This window comes from Lissotriton helveticus, chromosome 1_1 (assembly GCF_964261635.1).
Source record: "Lissotriton helveticus chromosome 1_1, aLisHel1.1, whole genome shotgun sequence".
NCBI lineage: Eukaryota > Metazoa > Chordata > Amphibia > Caudata > Salamandridae > Lissotriton > Lissotriton helveticus.
In genome coordinates, this window is record NC_136057.1 from 1,312,217,709 (window position 1) to 1,312,231,348 (window position 13,640).

General features: G+C 46.2%; 1 protein-coding gene across 1 annotated transcript in view; it reads left to right on the plus strand.

The window, feature by feature from the left end:
* The window catches only part of LOC144823236 (transitional endoplasmic reticulum ATPase-like), a 218,436-nt gene that overhangs the window by 133,121 nt on the left and 71,675 nt on the right, over positions 1-13,640 (plus strand). The window contains exons 15-16 of the mRNA XM_078681583.1: positions 451-580; positions 857-1,015. Of these exons, the coding sequence (XP_078537709.1) occupies positions 451-580; positions 857-1,015 (289 nt within the window). The remainder of the gene's footprint in view (positions 1-450; positions 581-856; positions 1,016-13,640) is intronic.

Genomic DNA, 13,640 nt, shown 5'->3' on the forward strand with positions numbered 1-13,640 from the left:
GATGTTAGGCAGGTGGGAATCTAGCTCATGGGATTTTTCTCATTGTGCAACTGTATTGAGATGCTTTTTTCTAAATCTGTAATGTGCTTTGCCTATGTGTGCTGTGCTTGCAATAAGTCTTTGCATGTTATGGCTGTGTTTTTGTGCATTTGAAGTGCTTATTTTGTCTGTCAGATTCTTGTTTTATATGAAAAATTTTTAACGTTTGTGGTTGTTTCCCCACATGTGGATAATTTTTTTGTGAGTGAGGTGCATTTGTGTGTGCATATGTAATGGCTTTGTATGTATGTGTGTGTGTGTGCGCATGCATGGGTGTGTATGTGCATTCAATGTATGGTTTACATGTATGTCAGAGGCTTCTTTTATCTGCCTTTTCGGGGAGCACTCTGTCCTGCTTTGCTCCCTTTTTCTTACATTGAGAGATCTTAACTTCATCATTTTGTCCCTTAGGCCAGACATCATTGACCCCGCCATCCTGCGCCCCGGACGTTTGGACCAGTTAATCTACATACCTCTTCCCGATGACTCCTCTCGCGTGGCCATCCTTAAGGCCAACATGCGCAAGTCTCCTGTGGCCAAGGTGAGTCTGTTGTCCTGCTCTCCCTGTGTAGTCATCACTTCCCTTACCACCTCACCACCCCTTCTGTCTTACTTTCACAGCATCTCTTCTAGTTAATTATTCTTTTTTTTGTATTTACCTATCTTTGTTCCTCTGTGTTCAACACTGTGATGACTATTTCTGTCCTGGTCCAGTTCATGGCTCCTTCTACCACTGCTATTTTGGGGGGCAGTCTCTAGGGTTCCAACCACATTTATTTTTCCTGTCTAAGAATGCTCCCCTTTCTGTCTTTGGCAGGACGTGGACTTAAATTACCTGGCCAAGATCACCAATGGCTTCTCTGGTGCAGACCTAACAGAGATATGTCAGCGTGCCTGCAAGCTGGCCATCCGAGAGTGCATCGACGCAGACATTCGGCGGGAGAGAGAGCGCCAGCTGCACCCAGAGACTGCAATGGTAAGAAGTCATCGTACCCTCTATCACTTACTTTTTGCCATAACTTGCTGCAATATGGGTCTGTATACTAGTAAATCCCAAAAGAAGCAAACACAAGCATTGGCATAGCCAATTGGTCTCACCTTTGGGACCTTATAAGTGTTTAGCCATGCAACAGTTGTTGCACCAATGATATTGTGCTGGATAACTAAACACTTATAAGGTCCCAAAGGCAAGACCTATTGGCTATGCCAATGCTTGTTCAGTTTGTTATTGTCGCCTGCATTGTGTTTGATAGGTGTGATTGCATTCTGGTGTGGCTGGGAGTGCCTGAAGCATTCTCTCTGTAAGCAACGAACCGTTGTTTTGCAACAAAATTGCAAAGGTTTGTATCTAGTTGCCAAATGCAGCCCGGCTGTAAAAAGCAGGCAAAGTGACTGGCTTACATCCGAAGAACAATACTCTTAACCTGGAGATAAGGGCGAGCCACCGTGCCTGGTGCAGCCTGTCTTGTGCTTATATGGATTTATTTCATTTCAATCAAATGAAAATAAGGCAATGCACTGAAGTTGTGAATTTAGATCCAGATGACTGTACGGCTTAGATCCAGACAATTGTAAGGCCTCAGATTTGTGTAAATTGTAGGAACCAAACGAGTGAACCTGCTGTTGAATTCTTACTTTCTATGTTTCCACTTTGCGGCATTGGTTATTCTGAGGCCTGAACGGCATGTGTAAATCACAGCCTAGTCATTGGTGTCCACAATAAAATTATGAGCGAATCATAGTTATTCTGTGACTGGAACTATTAACATAGTATTAAATGACTAGTTTGTGTGTGCGAGGGCTAGCCTCGTGTGTGAAGAAGAAATCCATAATTCATAGAAGATGTAAGCAGCTTCGGGGGGTGGGAGTGGGTTGGGGGGGTGGAGTGTACCTTGGCACATAGTGATGTGAAACGTCATGGCTGTAGATACTGTATCAGAACTATATCTGGGTGGAAAAAGTTGTTGCAGCTGTGTAAAAGCATGCTCCGTGTTTTGAATGTGATGCAACTTGCCATGACTTCTAGTCGGGCGCTTAAATTATGCTGCAATTTATTTCAAAGTGATTTGATGTGGTGGATTACAATATGCGGCAAAGGAAAAGCAAATTATGTAGCATGCTGTGTAATTAAAAGCAAATTATGTGACATTCGTCATTTAGCTATTTAAAAATGTTAACACATTGACACAAAAGGAATCCCATTCCTATAGAAATTACGTAGGTTTATTAAGAAGGGAGCTATACATTCATCAGAATCAATTCAAAATGCTATTCCCTTAGCAAACACTGCTGATATTATCTTACATGAAAGCACGAGAATACCATTCTAGTAAAGGTGTCCTTTCTACCTCACAGAGTAAAATAGTTTGTGTGAGACGTAAAACGTGGCACTCAGCAGAAAAACAAGCCTACATGTACGCTTGTCATGTCTTGTAAGAACAAGACAAGCAATGGCCACGCGGCTGTGAAAGTGACACGGCCGCGAAAGTGAAAGTAATGGCCAGCGATGCGGAGGAAGAGATAAGAAAGGCAGATGGCGGCTGCGCGCGTGCACGCAAGCGTGCACCAAGCATGAGGCCAGGAAAAGCTTGTGAGTAGCACTTTGAAAACCCCCTTACTAAAAGTCGAGCAACCAGCGCATGCGCTGCTCTAGGCTCGACCTAAAAAACGACTGGTTCTGCTGCCTATACTGTTGTACTAATCTTCTTATTCCTTTTGCAATGGTATTTCGGCACAATACTATTTCTAAAAACTCTTGCAGTGTTGTTTTTAAATATTTATAAAGCTCATTTATTCATATAATTATTCAGCGGTAAGTTGATTGTTATCTTCGTAAATACTTTTTATACAGTTTTGCTGATTATAATTACTTCAATACGATATCAGTGTTTCTGTAGGATTCTTCTAACCGCAGATTCCTTGCCTTTAGAAGATCACCATGCGCCAGTCTGGATCGAAGTGTACCTCTGGTGTGTGGGTGTGGAGCATGACTTTAAGTCCTGTGAGGAGTGTGCCTTTATGAACGCAAAAGAGATCTGGGAATGTGAAGCGAAGCTGCACATTGCCGAACACTAAAAGAAGTCCTGGAAGTTCTGCTCTTGCTCATTGTTAAGGACTTAGACAGAACAATGGCTTTACCTCGGACCCACACTCTAGCACTCCAATAGCATTTCTGATCAGGCTCTGATCCAAGCCCACCAGACAGTCTTTGGAGATGACAGTGGAAATGAGGGTGGATTATTTTTACTAAGATTCTGATGAGGACAATTTTACATGGACTTACAGGAAACTAGTGGGTTCGACTCCTCAGACGCTGGGTTGTGTTCTTCCGCTCGACCATCGACAGAAGAGAGTCTCTCCTTTGCTTTGAGAGTGAGACATTCAGCTGAGGTATTAGATATAGAGCTGCCAACCATGGAAATCAAAACTAACATATTGGCAGACATTTTGCAGCCTAGACAAACTTCATCAGGCCCTTTACTGCCATTTAATGAAGCCCTGACTGACACCCTTGCGGACAACCGGTTTAAGCCCTGTTCATGCCCACAATCGAGCAAACAGGTTGCCAGAGCCACAGGTCTGCGGCAGGCAGCCCTGATTTTTTGATATAGCACTCTACACCAGAAAGTTTGGTGTTTCAAGCTTCCACTAGTACAGTGAACCACAGTTCCTTCTCCACGACTCCTCTGGACTGATATTAGAAAGTTGGGGCCACATGTAGGTAAATACCATTTACCGATTCTAAAATACCGAATTTTACCAATTCGGTATTTTAGAATGGGTAAATGGTATGTAGGTATTCATTCGGTAATTTTTACCGAATCGGTAAAATTCGGTAAATACCGTTTCGGTATTTACCGATTCGGTATTCGGCCCATAGGAAGAAATGGGGAATACTGAATAGGTAAATACCGAATCGGTAAGAGGGGGAAGACCTACAAGGGTGGCAGGGTGTCACATTGACACCCTGTTGCACCCTTGAATAGTGCATGGGTGCACATGTGGCACATATACATGCCCTAAGGGCATGTATGTCTGCCACATGGCACTGTTAAAAAAGCACAAAATTGCTTTTTTAACGGTTTTCGTTATTTACCACCAACTTGTAGTTGGTGGTAAATAACTAATCCTTACAAGTGAAAGGCACTCACTTGAGTGCTTCCTACGTTAAGGATTCGGTAATTTACCAAATCGGTATTTAAGAATTCGGTAATTTACCGATTCCTTAAATTACCGATTCGGTAAATTACCGAATCCTTAAATTAGGCCCCTACATCTCAAATGCCTAATACCGGTCGGTAACGGCCGGAATTCGGTAATTTCGGCCGTTATCGACCGGTATTAGGCTTCCTACATCTTGCCCTAAATGAGGCATTTGGAAAGTGAATGTTCTCCTCAGCTTGGCTAGCCCTCCAATTACTCGACTCCAGCTGTTTGCTTGGGAGATACAATCATGCTTTATTGGACGTGGTTGGCAAGATTTTTCTGGCAATCCCTGAATAATTTCAAACTAACCTGCAGCAAGCCATCCAGGATGGTTAGGATGCTGCAAAATACATCATCCAGTCTGGGCTGGACAATACCGACTGCTTGGGCACTTGGCACTGTTGTGGTGCTCCGGTAGCATGCTTGGATGCAATCATTGGGATTCATAGGGGACGTGCACCCCTCTTTAATGAACATGGCACATACTGGGTCTCACCTGTCTGGTGGGAAGGCTCATTCAGCGTTGGAATGCTTTAAAGAAACGGATTCATGGCACTTTCCTTATGCTTTTCCACCCTTGTGAGAAAGTACCCTCAACAGTTTTGCCCCATTCTCAGCTACTCTAGAAGGTTGGTTTATTAGCAAAGCAAAGGCCCACCACCCCCGCAACAGGCAGCACAATGCCTTTGGTGTCCGGGCAGGGATCAAATAGACAACAACCAGGCCATCAGGGGCAATGCACTTCCGAGTTTCCAGTCCCTTCTGCAACAGCTGCCCAGCTGATTTAGTTTGGCCTTAGTGGCACACAACCACCCTATGGGAGGCAGGGTCACACATTTCCCCCATGGGTCACAACATATATCAACCGAGAGGTGAGTACTCGCAGGCTTCCTTTCAATGAAGCCATCTAGATACAGTGCCATATTGAGCCTTCCCTTCACCACAAGTCCAGGACATTTGGACTATCATCCCAATGTTTCTGCCTTAGTTCTGGTTCTTATGATGGTGGTTTTGAGGCTTCAGAGCCTTTTGGCATCCTTCATCATGCAGTCCATTATGCCATTTTGGCACATGTGGACTCTGCAGTGGAAACTAAAGTCTCCGTGAGCCCAACACCAAGGGAAGCTATTGGGTTTTATCCAGGTTTTAGAGGAGGCTGCAAAAGATCTGAAGTGGTGGCTCAAACACAATTGGACAAGTGACAGACCCCTCACCCTGCCCAGAGTTGAAGTAGGTAACAAATCTGTCCCTGCTCAGATTCGGAGGCCATCTGGGAGAGCTGTAGATCAGAGAACTCTAGTCTCTGGCGGACACCCCTCTCCAGATCAGTCTGTTGGAGTTGCTGGCCATCCACTTGGCGCTGAAAGCCTTCATACCGTCCTTCAAAGGGAGGGTGGGTCACTGCCACCACGTGCAACAAGCACAGCGTGATGGGTTTTGTGCCAGGAGCACTTCCTTTCTGGAGCATGCTGGAGCATCAGGGAATTTCCTTGGTCGTGAACCACCTGGCAGAATATTTGAATGCCAAGGCAGACAAACTCAGCCTGCGCTGCTGACAGATCACAAATGACAGCTACATCCCAAGGTGACACAGGGCATCTGCCTGTAATGGGGAGATGGCCTGGCTAGATATTTTCAGCACTGTTGAAAATGTGCAATATCAAAATGTTTGCATGCTGGAGTTTCCAAGAAAGCTGTCTCTCGGTGGCGCATTCCAGATAAAGTGGAGCATGAAACTCCTGTACACCTTTCTACTGCTGCCTCTCCTGCTCAACGTTCTGAAGATCAGGAATGACCAGGCCCATTTATACTTGTGGCTCCGGATTGGGCAGAGAGAGTGCAGTACCCGGAACCTTTGGACATTAGCATCTGTCCTCCAATCAGGCTACTGCTTCAGGAGAAACTCCTGTCACAGCATCAGGGCTGAGTCCTGCACCTGAACCTGTGCAACCTGCACCTCCATGCATCGAGATTAAGCAGCAGTAGACAGCTGCATTAAATCTTCGTTCAGAAGCTGTGGATGTCATTCTGGCTATGAGTCATCCTTCTATGTAGTCTTTCTACTCTGGGAACTGGGACAACTTTGTAGCCTGGTATGGCACCTGCAATACTGATCCACGGCAGGCAATACTGTTTGTTTTTATCTCTGGCCCAGTAACGGTTATCTGTTGGCCGATTTTGCCTTTTTTAGGTTTACAGGAACAATTGTCCTTGTTTGAATTACCTGTCGTGATGACGTTTCTAAAAGGTTGTACTCATTTATTTCCTCAACACCCTTCGTGATGCTAAAGTGGGATCTTAATTTGTTCCTCATTTTCCTCTTGAGCATGCCATTCGAAACAGTGTACAGCTGTCCTGACTGACTGTGTTTCTAATTGCAGTGACTTTGGCTCACAGTGTGAGTGAATTCCAAGCTCTTTTGGTGCAGCCACCATACACCACCCTTTTCCCAGATAAAATGGTGTTGAGGACCATAGCGGCCTTTTTCCAAAAGTAATGATTGGTTTTCACATTGAACAATCCATCACTCTCCCAACGTTCTTGCCACTGCCTCAACCATTTGAAAGAGGAGGAGAGAATCCATTGGCTGTGTACCAGCAAAACTTTAAGGCTTTACATTGATCCCACCAAAGCCCACCGGGTAAAAGACCAGGTGTTTGTGGTGCTCGCTAGGGGTAAGAAGGAGAATATAGTGCAAAAAAAATAACTTGGTCGAGGTGGATAGTCCTCGACATTAAGATCTGCTACTCATTGGACACGAAGCAGCCTCCATAAGGATAAAGGGCCTATTGTACCAGAGCCAAGGCTGCTACTGCTGCATTGGCATGCAGAGTTCCTACTCTTCATATCTGTCAGACTGCGAAGTGGACATCAGTGCTCACGATCATGAAGCACTACTGGCTTGACAGACAGGTCCGACTGGGAGGGCATTTTGCCTGTTAAGTCCTGCAGGACTTTTTGATATGAGTCATTCCACAGATCCACCACCTTGGGAGGTGCACTGCTTTGGTATCTATTCTAAAGGTGAGGTATTTGTGGTTAGAAAGATCCATCAGAAGAACAAGTTATTTACCTTTGATAACACTCTTTCTGGTGCATACTCTGTGTAACGGCAGATTCCTCACTACCCTTCCTCCTCCCCATTATGTGGAATAGTCTCCTTTCCATCTAAAAGGGTCCCAGTTTATGAATCTGCACTCTGGTATCTCTGATTATTGTTGGTTTCCGGGTCCAAGGGCGCAGACAGAGTCAAGAATAAAACGTCGATGTGCAGGGGTGTGCTTATACACTGTTCTATTGTCACTTCTGGGGCAGAACAAAGTCAACATGGAATGGAACGGAACAGCACCACCTGCTGGCATGCTGGAGCAATGCTGAAAAAATCTTCTGGATCAAGTCTGGCACCTGAGGATATTCTAAAAGTCAGGAATATGTGGTTAGATAGAGCATTCAGTCAAAAGAGTGTTGCTGAACCTTGTTCATGTAGGCATTTTCATTCCTTCATCAAGATAAATGCTCTTAAACTTTAGTAATAGCTCTTCACAAATAGAAATAGAATTTTATATATATATGTGTGTGTGTGCGTGTGTATATATATGTATATTTTACAGAGTGGCTGTAGCACTCTGTAGTTATAGTTAGGATTCCTATAGATAGGAATTCCTCTGATTTTTCCTCGCTAGTAACTTTGCCACCGTTTGATGAATCTCCCTAAACCTTTGCAGACGTATTGCCTTTTTTACATTGGCTGACAGTGCAGTGTTTCGTGGTGATTCATTAAGGAGGTGAAAAAGATTCATGAAATTCTGAAGGAATATGGATTATGGTGTGGAATGATCCTTTTTCCTATTTCTTGAAGATTCGTTCAATACTTTTCTAACAATAAGGGCAAAAAACTTAGTAGTATATTGGGTGTGGTGTACCGCTGTAATTTTGCGGTATACCGCAGTACATGATGATGACAAAACTCAATATCATTGGCTAATAACAGCCTTTACAAAATAGAAAGGCAGACATATTGTGTTAACCACACTATATATTTGTCCTGAGATTGAGGGGAAGATATTGGTTGTTACTGTTTTAAAAATGTAGTGAAAATAGCCAGGCACTTTACAAAAATGTCTAGAGTTAAGGAAAAGTATATTTTTCTTTAATATGTTTTTTATAAAACATTACAGAGTACCTCAGTATCTATCCAGGTAATACTGCGGTAACCTTGGAAATAAAAAAAATAAAAAAAATATGGGGGGCGGAGCTAGCCACGACGAGAGATGGCCGCAGTTTCAGCGAGCTCCTCTCCGACACCACAATATCCTGCAAAATCATGCATGTCTAAAGTCGTGAACACCCACTATTTGTGGACATGACATCATCGTTAGCGCAGGCACCTGTTGTATCCTGTTTCCTTCGCCCTGCTGTGTCCTGAATCTCCGTGAAGAGGTGCGTTGCCAGCGAGGCCTTGTTGGCAGAAACTGAAAGTAAGGCGGCGAGCTCGCGCGAGCAGAAAGACCACGACGGAAGACACGCAACCCGGCCACAAGGACAAAGACGAGGCGGTACGACCGGGTCTGTACCACAGCAGCGGAAGCAGCTCCTGAGCCTTCATGCTGTACTGAAGGTGCACATTGGTGATTTGTGAGGCGGGGCAGCTCTGTGCACAGCAGCGGAGTGGGCGTTCACTCCGCTTGTGTGGTGCAGCTTTCAGAAGCCCAAGTCTTGCCCAGTGAACATTGCGCGGGCAAACAGCGTTGCTTGCACCCTCTGTGCTCCGTGGAGGACCGTGGACACACACATAAACTGAGCATTGGGTGACAGCTCTAACTCCAGTACAGGACTCCAACAGGTGACAAAGCCACAACTGCAAACCCTACTGAAGGAAGAGTTGACGTGCTTATAGTGGGCCCTGGGAAGCAAAACTGGTAGTAAAGCACATAATACAGCCTGGGAGGGACGCTATATTGTTGTCGTGGCAAAGGAGATGTACGAACGGTTAAGGGGCTCCCACTGAATTTTCAATACGTGCTGGAAGGGTAGAAGCCATAAAATGCCTTGCTTTGCTCGGTGAAGCCCATCCAGACATAAGCACTCGTCAGGTCTACATAGCACTATCCATCTTTAAGAAAGGAGCGCAATCTTGCCACAATATCCACAGCATCTGCCTTGTGATATTTACCCTTTGCCTTGAGAAGTGTGGTACTCAGCATAGCGGAACAGACACTACCAGGATCATGGGTAAGACGGACAGAAATCAACCTAAAATTACTTTCAAACAGGTCAAAAAACAACCAGACCAAGGGGTAGATGATAAACAAACAGTGCAAACAGTGTCTAGTGCAACTCGTGGATTCACAAATGATGATGTGCAAGCCATGTTCACCACAATCCACGCAGCCCTAACTAGTATCGACGGGAAAATAGACTCTCTCACCTATCGAGTTGATCGCATGTTTGAGCACTTGGACAAACACACTGAAAGACTTGACATGGCTGAGCACCGTATATCTGAAGCTGAAGACACTTAAACGTAGATGGAAACTAGGCAAGGGAAAATGGACGAGCAACTGGCAGCCCTAACGGCGAAAGCGGAGGATTTGGAAGCGAGGTTCCGTAGAAACAATATCCGCCTGATGGGTATATCGGAAACCACAAACACAGGTCCTTTGGAGCAATATGTTGAACAGCTTCTCATTTCCTTAATGGACAGGGAAACGTTTTCAGAAGTTTTTATCATCGAGAGGGCGCACAGATCGTTGGCACCACCACTGCCACCTAGATCTAGACCAAGACCGATAATAGCCAGGATCTTAAATTACGGGGATCGAGATCCGGCACTTCGCAAAGCCAGAGAGATGGGTAAGCTATACCACAAAGGTATGGATATCTCCTTATATCCTGACTTTACAGCGGCAGTCCAAGAAGCAAGGAAGAAATTTGGGCCTGCAAAACAAAAGCTGCAAGAACTAACTATACCATACACTATGCTACACCCTGCCAGACTCCGAGTCACTGATGAAGGGAAGACAAAGATTTACAATGAGCCCAAAGAGATAATGAAATACCTCCAACAGAAAGGACAACGTAGCATGCTTAGGAAATCCCCATGAGGAGAACTGGAAGAACAAATAAATACTTCAGTTGTAGAATAAAAACGTATAAATTGCTACAAATATTTTTCATGCTTAGTGTCCCGTAAATTGGTTACACAGAGAACTATTTGAACTAGTGGCTGCTACGCCCCACCAAGTCGCTGCACCTGCAATGCGGATGTAGCCCTAAAGCTGGAGAAGACAAAGAAGTGCAAACAGGGGTGACAATTGGAGGAGGCGGAAGCATCCTGAAGAACAGTTTGGGAAACGCATGCAGCTGGGAGCAGATAAGTTGAAACACAAGGCTTGGGAGTACTCTACAAGTGTAATTTAGAGACTGTGTATAATAGGTGGTTTGGTTTTTGGTTTCAATGCGATATGCAATTATTGGCGAATGTCTTGCTAGCTGCAAGTTGCAGATATGATGTGTTTTGAACTCCTTTAGATTAGTATAGATATGGCATCCAACCATGTGGGATATCCGCAGGAAATTGGGGTGGCAGCTCCCTGCCCACTCGTGTGCACCAACAAGTTTTTTTTTTTTGAAAATCTTTTTTTATTAGCAAAGTTTCAGAGCAACAATAGAGTATAGACATGCTTATACAACATTAATGTTTAACTTCGTTGCACACGTATGCGGTTGCTCATAGCAAGTATACAGGCATGACAAATTCGATTTTTCATTTCGTCGATGAATCATTTCAACTAACAAACCCCTTCCTTTCCCAACCCCACCCCCCACCCTGCGAGTTCCCACCCTTCACTCTCTAACTAGGCATATAATCTAAATATCGTTATGCGGGTCACACTTTAGTCATTTACACACGAGTAAGGCCAATATACAGCCTGGTGAGGCAGTGGAATCCGATAGACGGGTACGATCTACCCGTGTAGTCTCATAGTGCACCGCAGGTACTATCCGTGGTAGTGCATATGACGGGTGCAACCGCACCCCAAGTGGCTATTCACTAACATCCTCATCATCACTATCATTGCCAGCCTCGAAAACCCCTAATGTGGCAAACCATTCCAGTGATATAGGTGTCTTGCGGAGGCCCCTACTCTCTTCCCTTTGTAGCGCCTCGCCCTCAGCCTTACCCCAACGTACAACTTCCGCCCTCCACATGTCAGGGTTGGGCGGTTTCGATGACTTCCACCGCATCGTGATGGCACGCTTAGCCAACAACAGGGCCAAATCCGAGAAGCGCGCCGCCACGGACCTGGTGCGAGTCGATGGACCTAGCCCTAGGAGCATGTGTTCAAGTGTAGGTGATCGGGTCAATGTACCTGCCTTCTCAAGTGAGCCATGTACAGCGGTCCAGAAATACCCCAGCTTGGGGCATTGCCACAACATGTGTACCAGAGACGCGTCGCCTGCATCACATCGGGGACAGTTGCTCTTGGATGCAGGGAACATCATATGTAAGCGGTGCGGTGTTAGGTAAGCTCTATGTAGCACCATCAATTGGATGAACTTGTATTTAGGATTTCTAGCCACCTTTCTGGGGAATTGCAATATGCGCTCCCATTCCTTATCCCTTAATGGCCTCCCAATATCCGCCTCCCAAGACGCTCTTAGTGGTGCCAGTGTAAGCGCCCTCCCCGATTTAATGCTAACAGTGAGCCACTTAGTTAGATGGCCGCCCGTCCCCATGAGGTAAAGCATAGTGACTAGAGGATTTGCAATGGGTTCCTGTCCGTCGGGTGACCAGGTGTGCGAGATATAACGTCGGAGTCCGGCATGCAGGAGAAATGAGCCGCCGGGTATGCCCTGCATGGTTTTGAAGTCTGCGAAGGACAACAAGTGCCCCCCCGCAAACAGGTCACCCACATGTGTCACACCCGCGTCATGCCAGGGCTCCAGCAGAGTCGTCGTAAGTGTGCCCGGGCCCAGTGGTATGCCCAGGAGTGGTATTGTGGGGGCATAAGGTGTCCCCGCGGACGTGTATTTCAAAGCCCTTCGCCATAGTGTGATCGCCAGTTTGAGTAGGGGCGCAGTGTTTCTAGGCAGATCCGAGCCAGGTAGGAGCAGGAGGTGTATTCTCCCCTTAGCAAGGTCCTCTCGGGTCAGATTAATCTCGTGAAGATTGCGGCCCGCCACCCAGTAAGCCAACCATTGTAGTTGACAGGCATAATGATAAGCCCTAAAGTCCGGCAAGCCCATGCCTCCGGAGTTGGAGGGAAGTTGCAACTTAGCCAACCCTATACGCCTGCGGCCATGGCCCCACACAAGTTCCGTGAGCAGTGAGTCGAGGGTCTTGAATGTTACCGCTGGGATCTGAAATGGCAGGTTGGTGAAGTAATAGATAAGACGGGGCAACATCACCATTTTGGAAATAGCCACTCTACCGGGTATGGAGAGCGGCAAAGTAAGCCAAAATTGAACTTGAGACTTCAGTGCTCTAATGGCCCTCCCCAGGTTGCCATCTATCATCATGTTCGCCTCTCTATATATCTGTATTCCCAGGTAACGGAAAGTGGTGTCCGCCATCTGGAATTCATGTGGGGCAAAAGACAGGGGGGTCGAATCACCCGCATCTACAAAGGCAAATCCGTAGGACTTAGACTCGCTGATGGTGAGGCCAGATATTTCACGAAACTCCTCAAAAACCCGGGAAATTGGGCCCAGCTCACCCCTCAAATCTCGGAGATATAAGATGATATCATCCGCGTATGCAGAAACAATGTGGTCCGTCCCATGCCGCCGTATACCGTAATGGGGGGCTAGCAGCCTAAGTCTGCAGAGCAACGGCTCGAGGGCAAGAACGAAGAGGAGGGGGGAAAGCGGGCAGCCCTGCCTGGTGCCTCTGGCAATGGCCATGGGGCCCGAGATTTGGTCGGAAGTGCGTACCCTCGCCGTGGGGATTGTGTATAATAATCTGACCCAAGCGAGGAATTCCGGTGGGATCCCATATTTTAATAATGTGGCAAACATATAGTCCCATCTCAGGGAATCAAAAGCCTGTCTTAAGTCCAGGGAGATGCATCCCTCGGAGGCCACGGCCGCATCGTTCCCAAGCATGAGCTGGGCCAATCGCCGAAGGTTCATGGCCGTATTACGGCCTGTGACAAAGCCGCATTGATCCTGATGGACCAAGTGTGGCACATATTGTACAAGCCTTGACGCCAGTATCTTGCTCAAAATTTTTGAGTCAGTATTAAGAAGGGACAGGGGTCTGTAATCGGCCAGCTGTAGACCTTCTTTGGCCGGTTTCAAGAGGGACGTGATCAGAGCCTGCATGGTTGAATGTGGTAGAGAGGCTGTGCGTAGAGCTTCCAGATAAACAATATGTAGTCGCGGTGCCAGGA